Here is a 26,759-nt window from a genome sequence, read left to right as displayed (position 1 = left end):
GGGCAAGTCACTTAACCCTCACTGCCTCCCATAGTCTGTCGGTCTATCCATCGTTACTATAAAAATATATACTGATAGATTATTCATCTGTTTTTATTCTCCTTCCAGTTTCATTCTTAAATGCCCTAAGGATGACTTTACTCATTTGAACTGCTTGCCAAGTATTTTTTAAGCTTGTCATTCCCACCACCATGACTCTACTTCCTCAAATGTATAACTTATCTGTTTACATCTTATAACACCATCCCTTAGTAAAATGGAGCTCCTTATGGACAAGTAGTTTTTCACTTTGGCTTTAACAATATTATTATCATCATCATCTCAATCATCTGTTGTTCAGTCGTTTTCAGTTATGTCCAACTCTTTGTGACCCCATCTGGGGTTTTCTTGGCAAAGATAGTTGGAGTGGTATGCCATTTCCTTCTCCAGCTCATTTTACAGATGAGGAACTGAGGCACTTATTAGCTCTGTGACCCTGGGGAAGTCACTTACCCTGTTTGCCTCAGTTCCTAGCATTTTATCCACTGTACCATATCAAACTGCCCCATTGTCATACCTAGGATTAATATGTTATCTCATCTGATCCTTAAAATAAATACTAATTATCCTCATTTTCTATATAAACTGAGGATGTAAGAGGTTAAATGACTTGCCCAGAGTCACACAACTAGTAAATGACTGAGGCAGAATTTGAATTCAGATTTGCCTGCTTTCAAGTCCAATGGCACCACTCAGCTAGTTACTGCTGTGAGAATATAGTTTTGGCAAGCCAGAGGGGATGACTCGAACCCTCAATTTTCTGGTCTTCACTGCAAAACAAGTTGGGTAAGAAATTTATTTTCTTCTATTTTTTCATTGATTTTATGTGCCTGTCCCTTCAAATTTCAAAATACCTGCTAATTGCTAAGTACTTGCTTCCCTTTAAAAATTTGAAATGGGTTTCTTTAACCTTCTAAGTAACCCTCTTCTAACTTTAGCCTGGTTAATCAGACAAGTGTGTATGTGGGGGGGGGGGGAATCATGTTAACACTTGGTCAGTTTGAACCTATATTAAAATATGTTCTGATTTTTCACAAAGGTAATTGTATACTTAGCTTTTAAAAAGTTATTTGGAATTATTGCATATTATATATTATATTCTGAGTCAAAGCAAATTCACTTTTTTTGCTGTCATCATTATTCTCAATTGTTAAATCCATGAGACTTGGATTATGGGAATTTACCATTTGAGACATTAATTGCCTTTATTCTGAGTTATCTGATCAGAACAGCCAAGATGCCAGCTATCCATGAGAGGAATACAAAGAAGAGCAGGCAATGAACTGTCACAGAAGGGGAGACATGCACAAAGTCCAGGTACTGCACTGCCTTGAGAAAGACCAAGAGAACAGCTATTGGCAAGAGTTGAGGTTGGATTCTCTTGGTTTAATTTTCCCCCACATAGCACTAGACAACCAGGCTATGCTCTCTCATTCTACACCTGACTTCCATTCCCTCTCCTATATGCCTGATGCCATGGATATCTCAATCCTATGCATCTGATTAAGCCTGACTCAGTTTCCCCTCAACATACAGCATTTGGTGTCTGCAGAGCCACAAAGTTTGGCAATGCTCATTTCTCTTCCTTCTTTGTTCTTTTATGGTAACCCCATAATTATCTCAGATGCCATGATGGATACAATGTTGAATTTGGCCTTGGCATTGGTTATCAGTTGTATTAATATCACAATTATCTTCTCAATTTATTCTCCACAGGAGGGTTTACAGTTTTTTGGTTTTGTTTTGTTTTGGTTTTTTAGTGAGGCAGTTGGGGTTAAGTGACTTGCCCAGGGTCACACAGCTAGTAAGTATTAAGTGTCTGAGGCCGAATTTGAACTCAGGTCCTCCTGACTCCAGGGCCGGTGCTCTATCCACTGCGCCATCTAGCTGCCCCCTACAGTTTAAAAAAAAAAAAAGGAGAGAATTCAATTTTTGTTTTTATTATATCTCTAAAAGATTCTGAATTTCTTTAGGCATGTTTTTGAGAACACTCATTGTTTGATTTGGTTATTGGCAAAATTTTTTAAAGTTGTGTTAAGATCAATTTGGTAGGAAACTTTCTAGCTGATTATCAGTATCTGAAACACCTGAGAGACTTTATAACCACACCTGAAACTCTCCAGCTGAGACTTTCTAGCTAATCATCAGCATCCACACCTGAAAGATTCTCACTCTACAACTATACCCAGAGGACATCCCAAGAATCATCTGAGAAAAGACTTCCAAAGACTTAAATGGACATTTACCTGTTTTCCTTTTCCCACTGCATACACTATTAGTAATGTCTACCTCCTAAAGAGGACTGGCCCCTTTAGTTTTTGTTTGTAATGTCCACCTACTAAAGGGCCCCTTTAGTTTTTGTCAATGGTCAAATGCTCAATTTCTTTTCTCTCTTTTCATTCCCTTTACATTGTTAGCTATAAGTATCTGTAAAGTTATTGCTCCATTTAAGGAAACCCTGTTTTGTTTTGTTTTGTTTTTAGTGAGGCAATTGGGGTTAAGTGACTTGCCCAGGGTCACACAGCTAGTATGTGTCAAGTGTCTGAGGCTGGATTTGAACTCAGGTCCTTCTGAATCCAGGGCCAGTGCTCTATCCACTGCGCCACCTAGCTGCCCCCAAAACCCTGTTTCTTAATGAAGCACAGAGGGAAGTGTGAGAATATTATTACCAGGGGCCCCCTGCTGAGAGCACTTTCATAAAGTTACAAAAATATTACTTACTGTTATGTTATGTTACTGTTATGCAACTAAATTAAATTATTCCAATTATGCTTCAAATAGCTAAATAAAACTGCTCAGGGGTTCTTAACCTTTTTTTAAGTGATAGATCCCCTTTGACAGACTGGTGAAGCCTATAGATGCCTTCTCAAAATGGGAATGTATATAAAAATGTATTAAATGTATATAATAAAATGTATATGAATAAAGAAGGAAAGAAATTGGTAATATTGAAAGCTGTCAAATATTTTTAAAAACAAATCTGTGATATAATACAGACTCAGAACCCTTGATCTAGCTGAACTATTACTAAATATGTCATACCGGGAGCTTGAGTGGGATTAAGAAAGAGTTCTGGTAGAAAGAGCCAGAAAGAGGATCAGGGTCCCAGAACACTAACTCTGAGATAAAATATCCATCAGTCAATGGAAGACAAATGCAGGACAACCTATAAAGTTTTGCACATCAGCAAAGGGTAGAGAAAAGTGACATGGGGCAGTTAAGGCAGGAAAGAGATCAGAATTTAGAAAGTCAAGATCAAACTATAACATCAGGAATCAAAATTAAAAAGTTAACCTAATTCTAGGGCAGGAAATATTTGCCAAATATTTCCTTAATGTGGGAAAAAGTTACTCATTACTCACTAAAAAAAAAAGAATGAAATGTACATTAATGAGTTTATTTCAACTAACTGAAGAAAAATTCAAAGCAGCCAAAATAGACATTACAAACAAAAAAAACCTGATTTAAAATTTAATTGTGGTTGCCAATTTCTACATAACATACCTAAACCTTAAGGTTATTCTGCTTCCTAGTAGTGAGGATCATTAAATCAATCATTTTTCTAAATATTGTGACTGATGCTGATGAGCTTAAAAAAAAAAGCTAAGTTTTTAATTAAGAAATTTTGTTGAGTTGTTTCAGTCATGTCCCATTCTTCATGACCCCATTTGGGGTTTTCTTGGCAAAGATATTAGAGTGGTTTCCCATTTCCTTCTCTAGCTCATTTTTAAGATGAGAAAACTGAGGCAAAAAGGGTTAAGTGACTTGTACAAGGTCACACAGGCTAGTGTCTGAGGCTAGATTTAAACTTAAGGAGATGAGTTTTTCAGACTCCAGGCTCAGCACTCTATATACTAGCTGCCCAATATTTTTATTTCCTATTTTGTTGTTGTTCAGTTGTTTTTCAGTCACAAATTACTATAGCCCCCAAAATGAGCCATCAACATTATTATTTGTTTTCTAAAGAAGCTATTCTCTTTAAAAAACATCAACCTGAAAGACATGTCTTACAAGATCATAAGGCGGTATGGTAGAAACAGTCCTAGACTAGATGTTAAGAGATAGTGGTCCTATTTCTGTCTCTTCCATGAACTAGTTATATAGCCCAGGCCTGTTTTCTCATCTTTAATATCACAGAGATGAACAAAATCCTGAAGTTCTATTACACTAAAAGCAATTCTACAAAATATGAGAGGTGTTATATGAAGCTTTTCATCAACAACAAAAAGAAGTGAATGGCTGACTATTAAGAATCATATGTTGAGGAAGAGCCAAGATAGTGAAGAAAAGGCAGGAAGTTGCCTGAGTTATCCCCAATTTCCCTCAAGACAACTTTAAATCATGCCCCAAAATGAATTCTAAAGTGACAGAACACACAAAAGGATGGGGTGAAACAATTTTTCAGCCCAAAATAACTCAGAAGGACTGAAGGAAAGGGAAAAAGGGTAAAACGGGTAAAAAGGGAGTACAGCCCAATGAGGGTGGTTTTCAGACAAGTCAGCAGGAGGTCTCTAGCCTCACATGGATCAGCGACCAAGGCCCTACAGTCCCAGCACATCCAGCTAGACTAGGGCAGGTGACCCCAGCACAGCAGGCAAACTGCCAGCCCCAGAGTCTTCCATGCAGAAAGACAGTGACTAGCCTCCTGGCCCCCTGTAAAAGAAGCTTGGGAAAGTAAGCACTGTACCCCAGGAGAAGAACTGAACTTTAAAAGCCACAATATAGGCTGGAAAATGAGCACCACAACAATAATAATAATAATAATAATAATAATAAATTTTTTAAAGCCCTGACCATAGAAAACTACTATGAGAGCAGGGTATATGAAACACAAATTCAGAAGAGAACTACAATATCAAAATGCCTACATATGAAGCCTCAAAGAAAAATACAAATTGATCTCAAGCCATGGAAGAGCTCAAAAATGATTTTTAAAATCAAGTAAAGGGGACAGCTACGTGGCATAGTAGATAAAGCACTGGCCCTGGATTCAGGAGGTCCTGAGTTCAAATCCGGCCTCAGACACTTGACACTTACTAAATGTGTGACCTTGGGCAAGTCACTTAACCCCCATTGCCCCACAAAAAAAAAAAAAATCAAGTAAAAGTAAAAGAGGAAAAATTGGAAATAAAAATGAGAGTGATGCAAGAAAATTATGGGGAAAAAAAGAGTTGACAGTTTGGTAAAAGAAACACAAAATAATACTGAAAAAATAAAACCTTAAAAACTAAATAGGCCAAATGATAAAAGAGGCAAAATAATCCAAATAAGAATGCCTTGAAAAGCAGAATTGGCCAAATGGGAAAAGATATGCAAAAATTCACTGAAGAGAAGTCCTAAAAAAAGCAGAAATGACCAAATGGAAAAGGAGGCACAAAAGCTCACTGAAGAAAATAACTCCTTAAAAAGTAGAATTGGGCAAATGGAAGCTAATGACTTTAAGAAACATCAAGAAACAAGAAAACAAAATTGAAAGAATAAAAAAATGGGGGGCAGCTAGGTGGCACAGTGGAAAGAGCACCAGTCCTGGATTCAGGAGGACCTGAGTTCAAATCCAACCTCAGACACTTGACACTAGCTGTGTGACCCTGGGCAAGTCACTTAACCCTCATTGCCCCGCAAAAAATTTTTTTAAAAGAATGAAATTTTGCTGGGGCAGCTAGGTGGCGCAGTGGATAGAGCACCGGCCCTGGAGTCAGGAGTACCTGAGTTCAAATCCGGCCTCAGACTCTTAACACTTAACTAGCTGTGTGGCCTTGGGCAAGTCACTTAACCCCAATTGCCTCACTAAAATTAAAAAAAAAAAAAAAAAGAAAGAAATTTTAAAATGGAAGAAAATGTGAAATATCACATTGGAAAAAACAACTGACCTGGAAAATAGATGCAGGAAAGATAATGTTTAAAATATTAGACTGGGGCAGCTAGGTGGCACAGTTGATAAAGCACCAGCCCTGGATTCAGGAGGAACTGAGTTCAAATCCAGCCTCAGACACTTGACACTAGCTGTGTGACCCTGGGAAAGTCACTTAACCCTTACTACCCCACAAAAACCAAACCAAACCAAAACAAAAAACCCAAGATAACCTATTAAATATATATATATATCACTACCCAAAAGCCACAATCAAATAAATAGTCAAACATCTTTCAAGAAATTATCAAGGAAAACTCTTTTATTCATAAATTGTTCACCTATCCATAAGTCTCATAAAGAATATTTTCCATGTTCTTCAAATTTTCTTGTAAAATCTCTCTTTATATCTAAGTCATGTATCCACTTTGACCTTAACTTGGTAAATGGTATGAGATATTGGTCTATGCCTAGTTTCTGCCATATTGCTTTCTATTTTTCCCAACAATTTTACCAAATAATGAATTCTTATCCCAAAATCTTAAGTCTTTATATTATCAAATACAAGGTTACTATGTTTAGCTGTTGTTGTAAATTGTATGTCCACTATGTTCTATTGATCTACCCTTCTATTTCTTAGTCAGTACCAGATAGTTTTGATAATTATTGCCTTTTAAGATCTGGTACTACTAAGCCTCCTTCCTTTACATTTTTTCCATTATTTCCTTTGATATTCTTGATTTTTTGTTCTTCCAAATGAAATTTATTATCTTTTCTAATTCAGCAAAATATTTTTTGGTAATTTAATTGGGATTGTGATATATAGAAATGTTAGTGTTTTATGTGGATTTATTTTATATCCTGCCACTTTGCTAAAATCATTAATTATTTCAACTAATTATTTAGTTGGGTATTTGGGATTTTCCAAGTATATCATTTTATCATCTGCAAAAAGATAGTTTTATTACCTCATTCCCTATTCTGATTCCTTCTATTTCTTTTTCTTCTCTTAATGCAATTGCTAGGATTTCCAATATAATATTGAGTAATATTGGCATCTTGTTTGACTCCTGATCTTACTGGGAAAGGTTCTAGCTCCATTACAAATAATGGTTGCTCATGGTTTTAGGTAGATGCTGCTTGTCATTTTAACGAAAAATCCTTTTATACCTATGCTTTCAAGTATTCTTAATAGGATCATATTCTTCCTGGTTTAAGTATCAGTATCATATTTGTTCCATAATAGGAATTTGGTAGAATCCCTTCTTTGTCTATTATTCCAAATAATTTTTTTTTTTTAGTGAGGCAATTGGGGTTAAGTGACTTGCCCAGGGTCACACAGCTAGTAAGTGTTAAGTGTCTGAGGCCGGATTTGAACTCAGGTTCTCCTGACTCCAGGGCCGGTGCTCTATCCATTGCGCCACCTAGCTGCCCCCAAATAATTTTTTAATATTAGAATTAGTTGATCTTTAAATACTTGATAGAACTCACTTGTAAATCCATCTGGTCCTGGTGCTTTTTTAGCAGGAAGCTCATTTATGACCTGTTCAATTTCTTTTTTTAAAAAATAGGTCTATTTCAATATTCTATTTATTCTTCTGCTAATCTAAGCAATTGATATCTTTGTAAATATTCTTCCATTTCACTTAAATTGTTAAATTTATTGGCATATAATTGGGCAAAATAACTCCTTATAATTGTTTAATTCCATCTCCATTAGCTTATATTCACCCCTTTCATTTTTAATACTAGTGATTTGGTCTTATCTATTTTTTTCATCATATTAACCAATGATTTATCTATTTTATTGGGTTTTTTTATAGAACCAACTCCTAGTTTTATTCATTCAAATTTTTTTCACTCGGTTTTATTAATCTCAACTTTAATATTTAGGATTTCCAATTTAGTGTTTAATTAGGGATTTTTAGTTTGTTCTTTTTCTAGGCTTTTTTAAAAATTGTATACCCAATTGATTGGTCTGCTCTTTCTCTATTTTACTGATATAAGCATTTAGAGGTATAAATTTTCCTCTGATCACTGCTTTTGCTATATCCCATAAGTTTTGATATGTTGTCTCACTATTCATACTCTCTATAGTGAAATTACTGATTTCTGTAATTAGTCCTTTAATCCACTCATTAAGATGAGGTTATTTAATCTCCAATTAGTTTTTGAGCAGAACCAGGAGAACATTGTACACACTATCAACAACATTATGTGTTGATCAACTGTGATAGAACTAACTCTTCTTTGGTCCTTTATCAAATGTAATTTTTATTATATTTTGATCTAAAAAGGTAACTTTTAGTATTTCTGCTTTTAACTAAAATTTTTAAACACTAATATATGGTCAATCTTTGTAAAAAAAATCCATGAACCTCTGAGAAAAAGGTATATCTATCTCCATTCTATTCTATTCTATCTCCATTCAATTATCTCCAAACATCTATCACATCTAGCTTATCTAAAATTCAATTCACTTCCTTGAATTGTTTCTTATTTATTTTTTGGTTAGATTTATCTAGTTCTGTGTGGGGAGGATTAAAGCCCTCCACTATAATAGTACTACTAACTTTCTCTGACAGAGGAGGCAAAAAGGGGTTAACAGATAAACTGAGGCTTGAGTCCTTATCAATAGTACCTAAAAAGATTAACAGAGAAACTAAGGTTTGTGTTCTTACAGTAACCAAGAGGGTTTGTCCCTGTCAGCCTTCACCATCAACAGAGACAGTAACTAGAGACCATTAACCATTAATAGCCATTAATATTCTTAGATGACAGGACACCTAGAAACCAGACCTTAAGTAAAGAGATATCATAAACAGAGATCCTCTGGCTTTGACAAGTTTAAGCATGTCTTTAGGAACATACGCAAAAAGGCCCAAATATGTCCTTAGGTTCACCTAATGATGTATAAACTCCAAAAACACACCTCCAAGGAAGATACCCACCTTGAAGGCTGTCTTAGGACCTCAGGAAGTCCAAATTAAGATAAGACTTCCCATGAACCTCCCACAAGGAGGAGATTAAGATAATTAGAAGATAACCTACTTTTTTTTTTTTTTTTGGCGGGGCAATGGGGGTTAAGTGACTTGCCCAGGGTCACACAGCTAGTAAGTGTCAAGTGTCTGAGGTCGGATTTGAACTCAGGTACTCCTGAATCCAGGGCTAGTGCTTATCCACTGCACCACCTAGCCGCCCCCAGATAACCTACTACTTTTTCCAACTATAAATATAATTATTCTTCTTCCCCCTATCTGAGACACCTCCCTGTGGTCACTCACAGTATTGCAATAAAACTTGGGAAACTGAGTCACTGAATCTTGTAATTCTTTGAGATGTCTCATGATCAATTAAATCAATCCCCACATTATCTCCACCTGTAATTCATTTAACTTTTCTTTTAAAAATTTAGATGCTATAGTATTTAATGCATATAGGTTTAATATTGATACTGCTTCATTGTCTATGATACCTTTTATCAAACAGTCTCTTTTTAATTAAATTTACTTCAGCCATAATTTTGTCTGAGATCATAACACTCTTGCCTTTTCTGCATCAGCTAAAGCATAATAAATTCTACTCCAACTCTTCATTTCAACTCTGTATGTACCTCTCATTCTTAAATGTGTTTCTTATAAACAACTGTATTACAGGCTTCTGATTTTTAATCCACTCAGCTATCCATTTGTTTTATGGATTGAGTTCATCCCATTCACATTCAAATTTTTAATTACTATTTGTGAACTTCCCTCTATCTTATGTTTGTCCTCAGCTTTTCTTTTTACCATGTCCCTATTCTTATCTTCTCCCCTTGCCCACCTATTTCTTATTCTAACAGAAAGTGTAAGAAAGAAAAAGAGGGAAAGCAGTTCTGATTAGGGTACTTTTTTATCAAGTGAAGAAGTAACTATCAGTTTCTTATTTTTTTTTTGTTTGTTTTGGTTTTGTTTTGGTTTTTTTTAGTGAGGCAATTGGGGTTAAATGACTTGCCCAGGGCCACACAGCTAGTGTTAAGTGTCTGAGGCCGGATTTGAACTCAGGTACTCCTGACTCCAGGACTGGTGCTTTATCCACTGTGCCACCTAGCCGCCCCTATCGGTTTCAATAATGGAAGAAAAAGTAAGGAAATGAAATATACTGGAAGAATAGTATATAAAAGTTGGATATGCTTCATGGCATGACTAAATTTTTGTGTACAAAACACTAAAAATTATACAGTCATGGATTACTTTTTTAAAGAGTTTTGGGGATTCTGCCAAATTGCTGCAAGACTTGAATCAGTAAGAAGTGCACATCAGAGGAACTTTGAACACAAATGCTCCAATCCCCTCCATTTCCAGGGAAAAATAACAGTGGCAGAAAAGGCAAGGTTTTGCTCTCAATAAGCACTAGTTATGTAGCTTCTGCTATTATCCAGTAAATGTCAGCCTTTAGGAAAATAGTCTTGAACTCCCAAATTTAAAATGTTACAAAGCAGTTCTCAGATGGTGTGGTCCTGGGCAATAAACAGACAAATACATCAGTAAAAAAGAACAGATATACCAGGTAGCCAAACAAATGTGTATTAAAGATTGGTGTTGATAAACTTACAGAAAATAAAAACTAGGTAAAAGAGCTATTCAATAAATGTGCTTATCTGAAATTACATATACCTCAGTGAATTCCAAACTCTAGCAAAGATGGAAGAAAACAGAATAAAGCATTTAAGCAGTACTGTGGAGACAAGTAGAAGGAAAAGAGAGATATGCTAAATGAATATAAAACATTTCTATACAAGAATATAACTAAACAAAAAAGAAAATAGATTTGGAAAAAATTATTGAAGTTGAATAATTATTTTAACCCATGAGGAATACTATATAATTATATTTGGGGAATATACTTTTATAAAACAATGAAGCCAAAACTAGTATTCTAGGACCCAGAGTGGGCCCCACAAAATGTGCCCTAAGAAAAAAAAAGCACAAAAGTTGCCCTCAAAATCAACTTTTTAAAAGACAAATTCAGTTTAGAGGAAAGTAGTAAACAGATCTCAAGACATAAGACCTTCAAACCCCAGGACACAAGACTCCACAATGGGAGAGGCCCTAAGATACCAGGATCCTTGTGCAAATGTCCAAAAATACTCCAAGGCCTTTGGAGGAAGACTACCACCTGAAGAACAGGGAGAGGCTGGGCCAGTAAGCTACCTAATGATCCAATTGTTCCACCAGGAATAACACAGTTTGACTATTCTTGGGGGGGTTGGGCGGCGGAGGGTGAAAGGAAGAAAGGAGATAATCAGGTTTAAGTGACTTGGGCAGGGACACACAACTAGCAAATGTCTGAGGTTGAATTTGAACTTGGATCCTTCTGACTCCCAGGTGCCATTCACTGCACCACCTAACTGCCCCTACTATATACTCTTTTTTTTTGGGGGGGGGGGGTGAGGCAATTGGGGTTAAGTGACTTGCCCAGGGTCACATAGCTAGTAAGTGCCAAGTGTCTGAGGCTGGATTTGAATTCAGGTCTTCCTAAATCCAGGCTGGTGCTTTATCCACTGAGCCACCTAGCTGCCCCACTATATACTCTTAATTAATGTTGTTGTTTCTCCCTGATTACTATCTCAGAACTCAGCAAAATATGGTAAGGTAAGATAAAGCTACATGCATCCTACCCCAGGATACAGTTCTGTAAAACAACAGTGCTAATATATGACTAATCTTTAGGTAAAAGTTTTTATAAACTTTGCCTAAATCCAAGCCCAAATCTGACTTCTTACATTTTTTTTAAATAGCTAAGTATCTTCTAAAGCCAACATATGTTATGAGGGTTGGCCTTTCCTCAACATTACAATCTATTAAAATAAATTTACACAAGTTTTTAAAAGTAAAAAAAATTAATGGCAAAGATCTCCCCACCCACCTACCAAAAAGAAGGAATCTTCTACTACTACTTTTTCTGAGCCACTAAAGATAGCACAGTAATAACAATAACAATAACAATAATATAACTAATATTTATATAGTGCTTACTATGTGGCAGGCACTATGTTAAGCACTTTACAATTATTATTTCATTTGATCCTCAAAACCACCCTTGGGGGTAGGGGCTATTATTAACCCCATTTTACAGATGAACAAACTGAGACAGAGATTAAGTGCCTTGCTGAGGGTCACACAGCTAATAAGCATTTGAAGCCAAACTTGAACTCAGATCTTCTGATTCCAGGTCTAGAGCTGCTGCATCAAGGAAAAATAAGCAAAGAAGAATAAAGCAAAACTGTTATTCTGTTCAATTCAAAAATTCTTTTTCAAGGAAAAAATATACTTACAGAACTGGCATCAACATCACTATGTATAGCAACTGTCTTGATGCCCATCTTCTTGCAGGTCTTAATAACCTATTTTGAAATACAGTTAACTATTAACACTAGTATCTTCACAAAAAGGAGATTAAGAATGGTAAAATTCATAAGAAATAAGTCCTTGGGGAGAAAGAAAATAACATCTTAAAAATCTACTCACCCTACAAGCAATTTCTCCTCTATTAGCAATAAGAAGTTTGTCAAAAATCTAAAGATGGGAGAAGAAAAATCAAAATATTAGAAAATGGAACAATTTTAAAGTACATCTATACAAACCACACACACAAACTAAAAATCCATTGTCTAGTAAAATACAGTTAAAAAGTATAATTTCATAATAAATGTTGGAGAAGCTGTGGAAAAATTGGAATACTAATGCATTGTTGGTGGAGCTGTGAACTAATCCAACCATTTTGGGGAGCAGTTTGGAACTATACCCAAAGGGCTATAAAGTTTTGCATACCCTTTGACCCAGCAATACCACTATTAGGACTTTTCCCCAAAGAGATCATAAAAAAGGGAAAAGGACCCACACGTACAAAAATATTTATAGCTGCTCTTTTTGTGGTGGCAAGGAATTGGAAATTGAGGGGTTGCCCATAAATTGGGGAATGGCTGAACAAGTTGTGGTATATGAATGTCATGGAATACTATTGTGCTGTAAGAAATGATGAACAGGCAGATTTCAGAGAAACCTGGAAGGACTTGATGAGTGAGATGAGCAGAACTAAGAGAACACTGTACACAGTATCAACAACATTATGTGTTGATCAACTGTGATAGAACTGACTCTTCTCAGCAGTACAATGGTTCAAGATAGTTCCAAAGGACTCATGATGGAAAATACTCTCCAAATCCAGAAAAAAAGAAACCAGTGTGTAATATGGATGCAGATTGAACCACAGTATTTCTTTTGTTTTTGGTGCTGTTCTTTTTCTTTTTTGAGGTTTTCCCTTTTTGCTCTGATTCTTCTTTCAAAGCATGACTAGTGCAGAAATATGTTTAATGTGATTGTACATATATAACCTATATCAGATCACTTGCTGTCTTGGGGAGGGGGGAGGGAGGGGAGAGAGGGAAAAAAATTTGATACAAGAAATCTTATAAAAACAAATGTTGAAAACTATCTCTACATGTAACTGGAAAATAAAAATATTTATATGGGAAAAAAGTATCATTTCAAACAATTAGTATATTACTGAGAGGCAGAATAGCACAATGAATAGAAAGCTGACCTCAAAGCCAAAAGACCCGGATTCAAGCCCAGTCTCTAAGACCTACTGGCTATGTGCCTTTGAGTCACTTAACCTCTCAATTCTCTTTAAGACAACTAAGATAAACTGCAGAAAACTGTCAACCTGAATTAGAAAAGGGAGCCTACTCATCAAAGAGTTACCTATACAAGAACACACAGGTCCAGTCCCAACCCCTATTACACTAATAATATTAAAGTGACAAAATATTATGAAAACACTGATTACTAAAATTAATCACAAATGACTACTTTCAAATAAAAAAATGAGGCTGTTCAAAAAAATTTAACTCATCAAATAAAAGACATCAGGGATAAGTTATAAGGGTTTGACAATTTAAAATTTTTAATTTTATTGTATGACAATAAATTAACTAAAAGAAAAATTAAAATAAGATTAGGAAAAATATGAATAGTAAATACTACAGATAATCTCACATGCGAAATCTATAAGTAACTGTTAAAAAATTACCACAATAAATAAGTGGTGAAATAAGAACAGTTTTCAAAAGAGAGAGAGAATATGAGAATGATTTTTAAAATGAGATTTTCAAATAGGGGAGGCAGGGAATTTCGTGGATTGTTGCATACAACAAAGTACATTTTACTGAAATATGATAGTTTGTTTTGAGGAGGTTTTTTTAAACTTTAATAAAAGAAAAGCTGGCTAGGTAGGAGAAAGGACAGTTATACATTCAAAAATAAATGTGCTCTCAGAAAAACCTAGGTAATACAAAGTGAAGTGAGCAAAACCAGAACATTGTACACAGTAACAGCAATATTGTATGATAATCAACTAATTGTGAATGACTTAGCTATTTTCAGCAAGACAATGATGAAAGATACTATCCACTTCCAGAGAAAGAACTGATGGAGTCTGAATGCATATCAAAGCATGGGATTTTTACTTTATTTTTCTTCATTTTCTTTTCTTTTCTTTCTTTTTTTTAATTTTTTTGCAACATGGCTAACCTGGAAATATGAGAATCTCTTTTGCAGGACTACATGTTTATGATAAAAGTTTCATATCAGGGATTTTTATTTTTTGGTTTGGTTTTTTTGTTTATTTGTTTGCAGGGCAACAGGGGTTAAGTGACTTGCCCAGGGTCACACAGCTAGTAAGTGTCAAGTGTCTGAGGTCAAATTTGAACTCACGTCTTCCTGAATCCAGGGCCAGTGTTTTATTCACTGTGCCACCTAGCTGCCCCCGGGATTTTAATTTTTTAATTGGGGGGGGGGTGCAGTGAGAGGCATAAATTATACAGTCTAAGTATACATTTATAAGTTCTTTACTTCATAAAGAGATTTCCATGACCAAAACCCTAGTCTATATTTTATTGTTGTTGCCTTCTTATATATTTTGTAATTTTTCCTATTAAATTGTGTTGTTCCTTCTGTCCTATTTCTTATACAATATCATACCATGAAGTCATTGTCTAAATTTTTTTTTAAATTCAAAAGAAAAAATCCAAAATGTATACAATATTTTTCATTATCAGTATAAAGATGAAAATGCAAAATGAATGTCATTATGGTAAATATGAAAATAGAGAATTAGCAAAATAAACCCAGAAATAAATAAATTTATTTTACTAGTGTCATACAGACTTTTCAATTAAAACACATAACCTAGTGAAGAGAAAGGAAACCATAAAAAATCAGCAATATAATATATCTTAAAGATTTTTCCTTACCTTTTCATTAGGATCATATTGTACCGATGACAGACTACGGGAAATCCTCAAACATGGCCTTGATTGGTGTAAAACAGGCTGTAAATGAGAAAATAGGGAAATGAGAAAATGTAAATGCTTGAATGGGTAAGTTAAAAAAATAAAACTGATTTTCATAAGAATATCCCCCAAAATTATTATAAGTACAAAACTTTATCATTAATGAGTTCCCATTGTATATTTTAAAAGTTATAAGGATAACTATGCATGATATATATAAACTGTTTCTGCAGACAAATAAAGCTGAGATATACACAAAAATCAGCAATCTGTTAAGATGGCATATATAATAAGTGAGGTTTGAAGAACTGCTATTCAGCCACCCACAAAGTTGCAGAGCAATGGTGCCTTCAGAATCATAGAACATAGCACTATATAGAATACAAACAGACCCTGACTGCAAGGTTTTGTTTTTGTTTTTTTTAACAAAGACAAAAAAGCAAAAATGCAATTTAACTTGTATTCCACTTCTTTTTGGCATAAATAAAAATCCCAATGGTCATGTAAACCAGTGAACCATACTCATAACTTTAGAGTAATCTTTTGACTTTTTCTTCTCCTTCCTCCAACATAAACAGTCACCAAATCCTGTTACTTCAGAATGCCTTTTCAATTTCCCTCAAATTCATCTCCTTCCTTATTTCTTCCATTGCTATCACCCTAGTTCAAAGTCTCCTTAAGTCTCATCTGGATTCTCTTTACCCCTGTAATAAATATAACCCACAATTCAAAGCTATTTTGTTTTTCCTTTATGTACAAGTTTGATTACCACGCCACTGTTTGAATTTTTCTAAGAGAAGCCAAAGGATCACCAAAAGATGTAGCCAATGATTAGAAACAAATGGATTCTTGTAATAAACAGAAACCAGGAAGCTGTGAAGAATCTAATAAGCTTACACTGTATCACAAATTTATATGAATTTCAGACCATTCCATAATAAAATGTATTAATGAAACAAACATATTCTCTGACACTGTAAGAAACATAAAATGATATTATTAAAAATACATGTATGTTCCCATATTTAATTCTTTGGCAAGTTTTGTAAAGTGGTTAATGATAAAATATGTAATATTTATGTGAATAATGACATGAAAGTGAAAGTACTATAACAGCCAGTCTATATAGACAATCCTCAACAACGTAAGTACTAAAATCAGGACTTCCAATTACTAATCATTCATTTGCCAAATCACAAGGAGAAAAATCATAAAAATTGAGATTTATTTTTTTAAATGGGTCACTAAAAAATAGGATGTAGAAAAGCGATGCATTTGATAAAGACCTGTATTAAAAAGAAAAAAGAAGGGGCAGCTTGGTAGCACAATGGATAAAGCACTGGCCCCGAATTCAGTAAGACCTGAGTTCAAGTCTGGTCTCAGACACTTGACACTTACTAGCTGTGTGACCCTGGGCAAGTCACTTAACCCTCATTGCCAAGAAAAGAAGAGAAAAGAAAAGACAAGACCTTCCCAAAGTGCAAAAATCTCCAATGAACTGAGTTTCCACACAACTAACTGCGGTGTGGGTTGTCAAGTACACTATTATACATCTGTCACAAAGTACACAATAGTAAGAGGACTGTTGGTAGTTGTGATGATCCAATTGATGGAGAGCAATTTGGAACTATGCCCAAAGTGTGCATATCCTTTGATCCAGCAATACCACTACTAGGTCTATATCCCAAAGACATCAAAGGAAAAGGAGAAAGGACCTACACGTACAAAAATATTTATAAGCACCTTTTGGGGGGATGACTCAGAATGGGAAATCAAAGAGATGCCCAACAACGGAGGAATGACTAAACAAGCTGTGGTATATGACAGTAATGGAATATTATTGTGCTATAAGAAATGACAATAAATAAATAAGTGAAAAATTTTAAAATGACAAGCAGGATGATTTCAGAAAAACCTGGAAAGACTTACATGAACTGATGTATAGTGAAGTAAACAGAACCAGGAGAACATTATACACAGTAACAGCAATTTTGTATGATGATGAACTGTGAATAACTTAGCTATTCTCAACAATACAATGATCCAAGACAATCCCACAAGACTAATGATGAAGCATACTATCTGCCTCCAGAAAAAGAAATATTGTTTGAAGTCACACTGAAGCATCTTATTTTTCACTTTTTTCTTTCACTTGAGTCTTCTTGTACAAAAATGACTAATATGGTAATGTTTTACATGATTGCACATGTATAACCTATATCTGATTAATTAACATCTCAGGAAGGGGTAAAGGAAGACCAGGAGAATTCTGGAACTCAAAAAAATTTTAAATGTTTTTTTTAATTGTTTTAACATGAAAAGGGGGGAATAAAATTTATTTTTTAAAATATTTTTTAAAATAGTATTTGCCAACATATCTAGATACACATATGATCTTTATAAAAAAACATTAAAATAAATGGAAGGCTTAAATAATTTTAAAAAGGAAGCGTTGTATACTCTATTGCCAAAAAGTAATGTTACTTTAATTTTACTGCATGCAAATGAGTAATTGTGAATTTTTAACATGAAATTAAATATTCTATTGCCCCTCCCCCCAAAAAAAGAAAATCTGAGACATTTCTAAATGAGAAGGATCAGTATTCTGAATTTAGCACAGTGCAACCGCTTAACTTCTTTCTGCCTTAGTTTCCTCAACTGTAAAAAAGGGATAAGAGCACCTACCTCACATTTATGGTTAAGAATCAAATGTAAGGAGCAGCTAGGTAGCACAGTGGATAGAGTACCAGCCTTGGATTCAGGAGTACCTGAGTTCAAATCCGGCCTCAGACACTTGACACTTACTAGCTGTGTGACCTTGGTCAAGTCACTTAACCCCAATTGCCTCACCAAAAAAAAAAGGGAATCAAATGTCAAGTGCTTAGCACAATACCTGGTACAACAATAAAGCTTGTAAATCCTTCCTTCTTGGTAAAAATAGCACTGGCCTGGGAATCAAAAGACTTGAATTATATTCTAAGCTCAGCTTTTCCACTGTATGACCCTATAAAAATAACAACCTCTCAGGACAACAATTTCTACCTTTAAAATAAGAGGGGCTAAACTAATATCAGACTGCTAAGGTCCCTTCCATACATAAAATTCATGACTTTATGAACTGCTTAGCCTATAACTTAGAAATTAGAATCCTAGAGGTAGAGCAAGGATGGCACAGTAAAGGCAGAAATTCACCTGAACTCTACCAAATCCCCTCCAAACAACCTTAAGTTAACATCTCAAATCGAAATGTGGAGCAGCAGAACTAACAAAAGGTCTAAGTGAAACATTTTTCCTGTCCAAGACAACCTAGGAGATCAACAGGAAAAATCTATTTCACCAAGGTATCCAGGTCGGCCTGGAGCAGAGTGCACCACAGGTCTTGCTCCAGCAAACTACCAGTGGGCCTTGGAAGCAGCTGTATCAGCACCAGAAAGATCTGGGAACTCTCAAGGGGGGTTGGATAACTGGTCAGGAGGAGATTACAGAGGACTCTGATGGCACAGGGTGCAGGACCTGGATGTACTGCCCATACACAGTTGGGGTTACAGTCCCAAAACAAAGGAGCAGAGACCCTGATCACAGTAACAGGAAGAAGAGTGCAGGGATCCTGATAATAGACACAGGGTAGAAGAGAGTGCTTATGGCCACTCACAGACCAGAGCACAGGTCAGAACAGTGTCCACACCTCTCCTTAGGTCATAACACGTTGGAAGAACTGAAAACTTACAGACCTCCCCAACCCCAACTAGCTCTAAAAATAGCAACACAAAAAACCTGAAGCATGGGACAGTGCCCCATTCACCCTAGCCCAACATTAACATAAAGTTATAAGTCAAGAAATAGGCTGAGAAAAATGAGCAAATAACTAAAAGAACCTGACCAGAGAAAGTTATTATCAAAGCAGGGAAGGTCAAGACACAAACTCAGAAGAATACAAGTCAAAACAGATGCCTCAAAGAAAAATGTGAATTGGACACAAGCCCAACAAGAACTGCTGGAAAAGCTCAAAAAGGAGCTTTAAAAATCGGAGAGGTAGGGGCAGCTAGGTGGCACAGTGGATAGAGCAACAGCCCTGGATTCAGGAGGACCTGAGTTCAAATCCGGCCTCAGACACTTAACACTTACTAGCTGTGTGACCCTGGGCAAGTCACTTAACCCCAACTGCCTCACCAAAAAAAAAAAAATCAGAGAGGTAGAGGAAAAATTGGGAGGAAATTATAATGAAGAAAGAAAATAAGAAAATAAGAAAAGATGTTCAACAGCTTGGTAAAAGAGACACAAAAATATACTGAAGAAAATAACACCTTAAAAGAAAGAATTGGCCAAATGGTAAAAGAGGCACAAAAATCCACTGAAGAGAAGAAGGCTGTAAAAAGCAGAATTGGCCAAACAGGAAATGAGGTACAAAATCTCATTGAAGAAATAATTCCTTAAAAATTAGAATTGGGCAAGTGGAAGCTAATGAAACATGAGCCACCGAGAAACAATAAAAGTAAATCAAAAGAATGAAAAAAGAAAATGTCAACTATGTCATCAGAAAAACAACTGACCTGGAAAATGGATGGAGGAGAGATAATTTAACAATTGCTGGACTACTTGAAAGCCAAGATGAAAAAAAGAGTGTAAACATCACATTTCAAGAAATTATCAAGGAAAGCTGCTCTGATATCCTAGAACCAGAGGGTGAAAAAGAAATGGAAAGAATCTACCTACCACCTCTTGAAAGAGATTCCAATATGAAAACTCCCAAGAATATTCCTTTAAAATGATAAATAACATCTATCTAAAACTATCAGCAAGCATAATTTATAATAGGGATAAGAGAGAAGCCTACCCAATAAGATCAGAGATGATGCAAGGATGCCCATTATCACCACTATTATTCAATACTATACTAGAAATGCTAGCTATGGCAATAAGAGAAGGAAAGGAAATTGAAGTAATTAGAATAAGCAATGAGGAAACAAAACTATTACTTTTTTTTTTTTTTGGCGGGGACATGAGGGTTAAGTGACCTACCCAGGGTCACACAGCTAGTAAGTGTTAAGTGCCTGAGGCTGGATTTGAACTCAGGTCCTCCTGAATCCAGGACTGGTGCTTTATCCACTGAGCCACCTAGCTGCCCCAAAACTATTACTCTTTGCAGACCATATGACATTATACTTCGAGAATTCTAGAAAATCAACTAAAAAACTAGTTAAAATAATTGACAACTTCAATAAAGTTGCAGGATATAAAATAACCCAAATAAATCCTCAGTATTTCTAAATATTATCAACAAAGTCTAGCAGAAAGAGATAAAAAGAAAAATTGCATTTAAAATAACTGTAGACAACATAAAATACTTGGAAGTCTACCTGCCAAGACAAATCCAGAAACTATATGAACAAAGTTACAAAACACTTTTCATATGAATAAAGTCTGATCTAAACAGCTGGAGAAATATTAGTTGCTCATGGGTAGGCTAGGCTAATATAATAAAAATGACAATTCTAGCTAAGCCAATTTACTTATCTGATGACATATCAAACTACAAAAAAATTATTTTATAGAGCTAGAAAAAATAACAAAATTTATCTGGAAGAACAAAAAGTCAAGAATATCAAGGGAATCAGTGGAGCTGGAGGGGGGGGGGGTGGTGGTGGTTAGAGTGTTAAAGGAAGGTAAGCTAGCTCACCAGATATCAAACTGCATTACAAAGCAGTAATCATCAAAACAGTGGGGCACTAAGAAATAGAGTGATGGATCAGTGGAATAGATTAGGTACACAAGACAGTAGTAAATGACCATAGTAACCTAGTGTTTTATAAACCCAAAGACCCCAGCTTCTAGGACAAGAACTCATTATTTCACAAAAATTGCTAGGAAAACTAGAAATCAGTTTGGCAGAAAAACAAGGTAAAGACCAACATCTCATACCATATATCAAGATAAGATCAAAATAGGTACATGATTTAAAGATAAAGGGTGACAAAATAAGCAAATTAGGGAGCATGGAATATTCTACCTGTCAGATCTGTGAATAAGGAAAGAACTTATAACCAAACAAGAGATAGGGAGCATTAAAAGATATAAAATGGATTATTATGAATATATTAAATTTTAAAGGTTTTGTATAAATAAAATCAATTCAGACAAATTAGAAAGAAAGCAGGAAACTGGTGTGGGGGAGGGATTTTAAAGCAAATTTCTCTGATAAAGGCCTTATATCTCAAATATATAGAGAACTGAGTCAGATTTATGTGAATATATTTCCTAATTGATAAATAACCAAAGAATATGAAGAGGCAGTTTTCAGAAGAAATCAAAGCTAACTATACGTTTATGAAAAAATGCTCTACTTCACTAAAGTGATGCAAATTAAAACAACTCCAAGATACAACTCATCTCCAAGGTACAACTTCTCACCTATCAGACTGGCTAATATGACAGAAAAGGAAAATGACAAATGTTGGAAGGAATGAGACCCTAATGCATTGTTGGTAAAGTTGTGAACTAATCCAATTATTCTGGAGGCTGTGAGTGTAAAAGCTTTGACTTTGTTATCTTCTGAGTGTATATTTTGATCTTCCTTGTCACCATCATAACTTTCTGCGGTCAGAATTTTTTCCTGTTGTTTGCTCATTTTCCCAGCCTATTTCTTGACTTTTAACTCTTTGTTAAAGTAGGGCTCTGCTTCGAGGGTGAAGGGCACACTGTTCCAAGCTTCAGGGGTTTTGTACAGTTGTTTTCAGAGATACTTCTAGGGATCTGTAAGTTTTCAGTTCTTTCAGGATCTAAGGAGAGGTATGCTTACTACTCTCCTGGTCTGTGCTCTGGTCTATGAGAGACCACAAGTTCTCTTTTCTGCCCTAGAACAGTGATGAGGGTCTCTGCTCCACTGTGGCCACAAGCTCTAGTATGCTAGTACTTGTTCCTCACCCTTACACTCCCCACCTAAGACCACAACCCAGATACAAATATGGGCAAAGCAACAAAGTCCTGCCTCAGTGCTATCAAAGAGATCTCCTTCTGGACAGTTGTTCAACCCCCCTACCATCTGTGGGCTGAAAGTTCCAGAAGCAGTCACTGCCACTGCTGATTCAGTGGTTCCCAAGGAGCAGACGCTCCTGGTTTTCTGGGGTCAGGTCTGTGCTGAACGACATGCAGCAATGCAACAGACCTTTCCTGCTGACCTAAGTAAGTTGTCTTTGGCTGAAAAATTATTGCACTCTATCCTTTTGTGTGTTCTGCTGCTCCGGGAATTGTTTTATGACATTATTTAAAGGTATCTGGAGGGATTTGGGGGAAAGTTCAAGCAAGTTACTGCCTTTCCTCTGCCATCTTGGCTTCACACACCACCACCACCACCACCACCACCCCGCCCCCATCCAACTATTTTGGAAAGCAATTTGGAACTATGCCCAAAGGACTGTGTATACCTTTGACCCAGAGATACCACTAGTAGGTCTGTATCCCAAAGAGATTACCAAAAAGGAAAAAGTACCTATTTGTACAAAAATATAGGAGCTCTGAGGCAGCTAGGTGGTACAGTGGATAGAGCACCGGCCCTGGAGTCAGGAGGACCTGAGTTCAAATCCAGCCTCAGACACTTAACACTTACTACCTATATGACCCTGGGCAAGTCACTTAACCCCAATTGCCTCACCCCCCCCCCAAAAAAATAGCAGCTCTTTCTGTGATGGCAAAAGAATTGGAAATTGAGAGGATTACCATCAACTGGGGAATGACTGAAAAAATTGTGGTATATGACTGTGATGGGATACTACTGTGCTATAAGAAATGATGAGCAGGATTTCAAAAAAAACAAACTGGAAAGACTTATATGAACTGATGCTAAGTGAAGTGAGCAGAACCAGGAGAACATTATCATAGTATTAGAAATACTGTACAATGATGATCAACTGTGAATAATTTAGCTATTCTCAGCAATACAATGATCCAAGACAATCCCAAAAGACTTAAGAAAAATGCTATCTACCTCCCAAGAAAAAATTGATGGGAGTCTGAATGCAGAGTGAAGCATACTTTTTTTTTCTTTTTCCCTTTTGTCTGTGTTTTCTTTTGCAACATGGCTAATGTGGAAATGTTTTGCATGACTGCACATGTATAATCTATATCAAACTACTGGCCTTCTCAAAGCGGGAGAAAGGAAAGGACAGAAGGAATTTGGAACTCAATTTTTTAAAACTAATGTAAAAAATTATTTTTATATATAAATGAGAAAAAAATAATTTTTTTTTTAATTAATTAAAATCCTACAACAACCAGAAACATAAGAGTCAAGTAGCCAGAATGGAAAAGAGTTGAATGCCTCCATGTCTAATATGTATCAATCTAGTGCTAGTTTCTATCAATTAAATAAAATGTTTGTTAAGTTCCTGCAGAGTTCAGAGGACCATGTGTACGTTATGAAGTTTACCCAAAAAAGAGTCCCAATTGTCATGACACTTCCAGTCTAGGGTAGTATATAACATATATGTAAACTATCATACAAAATAATACATAATTATATAAGAAGGATAGATGAAGGACTAGATGGGGGGGAAGTCATTACCAATGAGGGCAGGGCAAACAGAAGGCTTCCTAGAAAATATGACATTTAAGCTGGGCTTTAAAGGATGAAAAGTCTGTAATCCTTGCTACTGGGTAAGATAAAGCTGGTGGATGAATGAACTACAGTAAAGGTAAGCCAATTAACTGTTCAAATTAAGACTAGAACCAACATGAGAAGCCCTAGGGAGTCAAGGGGCCACCAGACTTCCCAAGGATAAGCAAACCAGCTTAGGTTGGAAACAGAGCGAGTTCAAAATTTCAATGCAGATTAGTAGTGGCATCCAGCCTATGAATGGTCATTGCCCTTCCAACCTAGGCAAGATAAAAAAGTCTAGTCTCAAAAAGAAAAATTAAGCTAAATAAAGGATAGGAAGGGATTCAATAACAAGAAGAGAGGCCTACAAATGCTGGGGAAAGCATAAGCAAAACAATATAGAGGAAAAAAATTTGAGGACACATGGGAAAGCATTCTACTGCATGAAGAGAAATAGTGTAGGATAAAACTGGAGATATAGGGTGGAAAAGCAAAGACAGTTTTAAATGCCAGATAAAAAGGGCAGCTAGGTGGCGCAGCAGATAGAGCACTGGCCCTGGAGTCAGGAGGACCTGAGTTCAAATCCAGCCTCAGACATTTGACACTTACTAGCTGGGTGACCCTGGGCAAGTCACTTAACCCCAACTGCCTCACCAAAAAAACAAAAATGCCAGATAAAAGAGTATGAACTACACTATACCTTGTCAGCAATTGAGAACCAGTGCAGGATTCTAAACGAGGCATCAAATCAACAAGCATTTATTAAGAGGTTACTATGTACAAGGTACTTTGTTAAGTGCTGAGGTTACAAATAGAAGCAAAAAGAAATTGTCCCTGACCTCAAGGGGCTTGTATTCATATTTCCTTTGAAAATAAGGACCTAATGCTGAACCATTTGTGCCAAGGACTTTAGTGGCAAGAATTGTCTTTTCTGATTCTTCATTAAATGAGGCTGTTAATGTCTTCAGGAACAATCACCATGCTGTATCTCCAGAGGTTGCTTCCCATGATAATGGAAGTGGACACTGACCTGTAAGTACAGCTACTCCAAAGGCTCTTGGGTTCAAGGTCCTGGGATGTCTCCATTAAGATCTAAGGGAGGGCACCTGACACCTATCAGAATGGCTAATATGACAAAAAAAGAAAATCATGAATGTTGGAGAAGCTGTGGGAAAATTGGAACACTAATGCATTGTTGGTGGAGCTGTGAACTGATCCAGTCATCTGGAGAGCAATCTGGAATTATGCCCAAAGGGCTATAAAGCTGTGCATACCCTTTGACCCAGCAATACCACTTTTGGGTCTTTTTCCCAAAGAGATCATAAAAAAGGGAAAAGGACCCACATGTACAAAAATATTTATAGCTGCTCTTTTTGTGGTGGCAAAGAATTGGAAATTGAGGGGTTGCCCTTCAATTGGGAAATGGCTGAACAAGTTGTGGTATGTGAATGTAATGGAATTCTATTGTGCTGTAAGAAACAATGAGCAGGAGTTCAGAGAAACCTAGAAGCACTTGCATGAACTGATGTTGAGTGAGATGAGCAAAACCAGAAGAACACTGTACACAGTATCATCAACATTGTGTATTGATCTACTGTGATGGACTAGATTCTTCTCACCAATGCAATGGTGCAGAAGAGTTTCATGGGACCCATGATGGAAGAGGATCTCCAAATCCAGAAAAAAAAAAAAAATACTGTGGAGTAGAGATGCTGATTGAACCATACTATTTCTTTTGCTTTTGGTGCTGTTGTTTTTCTATTTTGAGGTTTTTCCTTATTGCTCTGATTCTTCTCTTACAACATGACTAATGCAGAAATGTGTTTAATGTTATTCTCTGTGTGTGTGTGTGTGTGTGTGTGTGTGTGTGTGTGTGTATGTAAAACCTATATCAGATTACCTGCTGTCTAGGGGAGGGGGAAGAGAAGGGAGAAAAATCTGAATTGGAAAGCTTGTATAAACAAATGTTGAGAACTATTTTTACATTTAACTAGAAAAAATAAAATACTTTTATCAGAAAATAAAAAGATCTAAGGGAGGGGCACCTAGATGGCGCAGTAGATAAAGCACTGGCCCTGAATTCAGGAGGACCTGATTTCAAATCCAGCCTCAGACACTTGACATTTACTAGCTGTGTGACCCTGGGCAAGTCACCTAACCCTCATTGCCCTACCAAAAAAAAAAAGATAAAAAAGATCTAAGGGAAGGGGGGATGTCTGGGGTGGAGCCAAGATGGCGGAGGAAAGGCAGTGAGCTCTCAAACTCATGACACGATCGCTCCAAAAAACATCCAAATAATGCCATAGGACAATGCCTGGAGCAGCAAAACCCACAGAAGAATGTATTGAAATCATCTTCTAACCAAGAACGGCTTGAAAGGTTAGAAGGAGGGAGTTGTTGTGCTGAGACAGGAATGGAGCCCAACCCCACAGTCACCCTGACACAGATCCAGTCCCAGGAACACCTCACCAGAGAAGGAGAACCCCCCAGAGCCTCTGAATCAGCTGCAGTGCCAGTGTCGTCTGGTGAGAGGGCTGAGCCCTTGGCAGGGGGGGAAACTACAAGGGTCTATGCTGGTGCTGAGGCAGAACTTGGGTTTTTCACTGCTGCTGGGAACCAGGAGATAAGCTTGAGTAGCAGTGGCCCAGGTGGGTGTGGTAAAAAGTTTCCTATCAGTCTGTTAATGAATGTGGTAAAAAGTACACCAGTTTTTGAAGGACCACCCTTTCGGGGAGAAGACGGACGGACGGCCGTGCATGGGCTACGCACGTCAGTCTGGCTGCTAAGCACTCCACTTCCGGGGTGCAAGCTTAAAAGGCAAGGAGAGAACGGAAGTGGGATCTCTTTCCTGCTCTCTGGTCCGAGGACTGGCGCGACACACAGAGAGACACTGACTAGAACTGGATGCGGCCCACTGTTAGCAGCATGTGCCTGACGCGGCTCTC

At 36.5% G+C, this 26,759-nt stretch overlaps 1 protein-coding gene across 1 annotated transcript in view; it reads right to left on the bottom strand.

Annotated features, from left to right (window-relative positions):
- Nucleotides 1-26,759, bottom strand: part of PCCA (propionyl-CoA carboxylase subunit alpha) — a 496,164-nt gene that overhangs the window by 458,485 nt on the left and 10,920 nt on the right. Inside the window, 3 exon segments of the mRNA XM_043998838.1 lie at nucleotides 12,207-12,275; nucleotides 12,400-12,447; nucleotides 15,186-15,263. Of these exon segments, the coding sequence (XP_043854773.1) occupies nucleotides 12,207-12,275; nucleotides 12,400-12,447; nucleotides 15,186-15,263 (195 nt within the window).

Source organism: Dromiciops gliroides, chromosome 3 (assembly GCF_019393635.1).
Source record: "Dromiciops gliroides isolate mDroGli1 chromosome 3, mDroGli1.pri, whole genome shotgun sequence".
In the NCBI taxonomy this organism is placed as follows: domain Eukaryota; kingdom Metazoa; phylum Chordata; class Mammalia; order Microbiotheria; family Microbiotheriidae; genus Dromiciops; species Dromiciops gliroides.
This window is presented reverse-complemented; position numbering and strand designations above follow the sequence as displayed.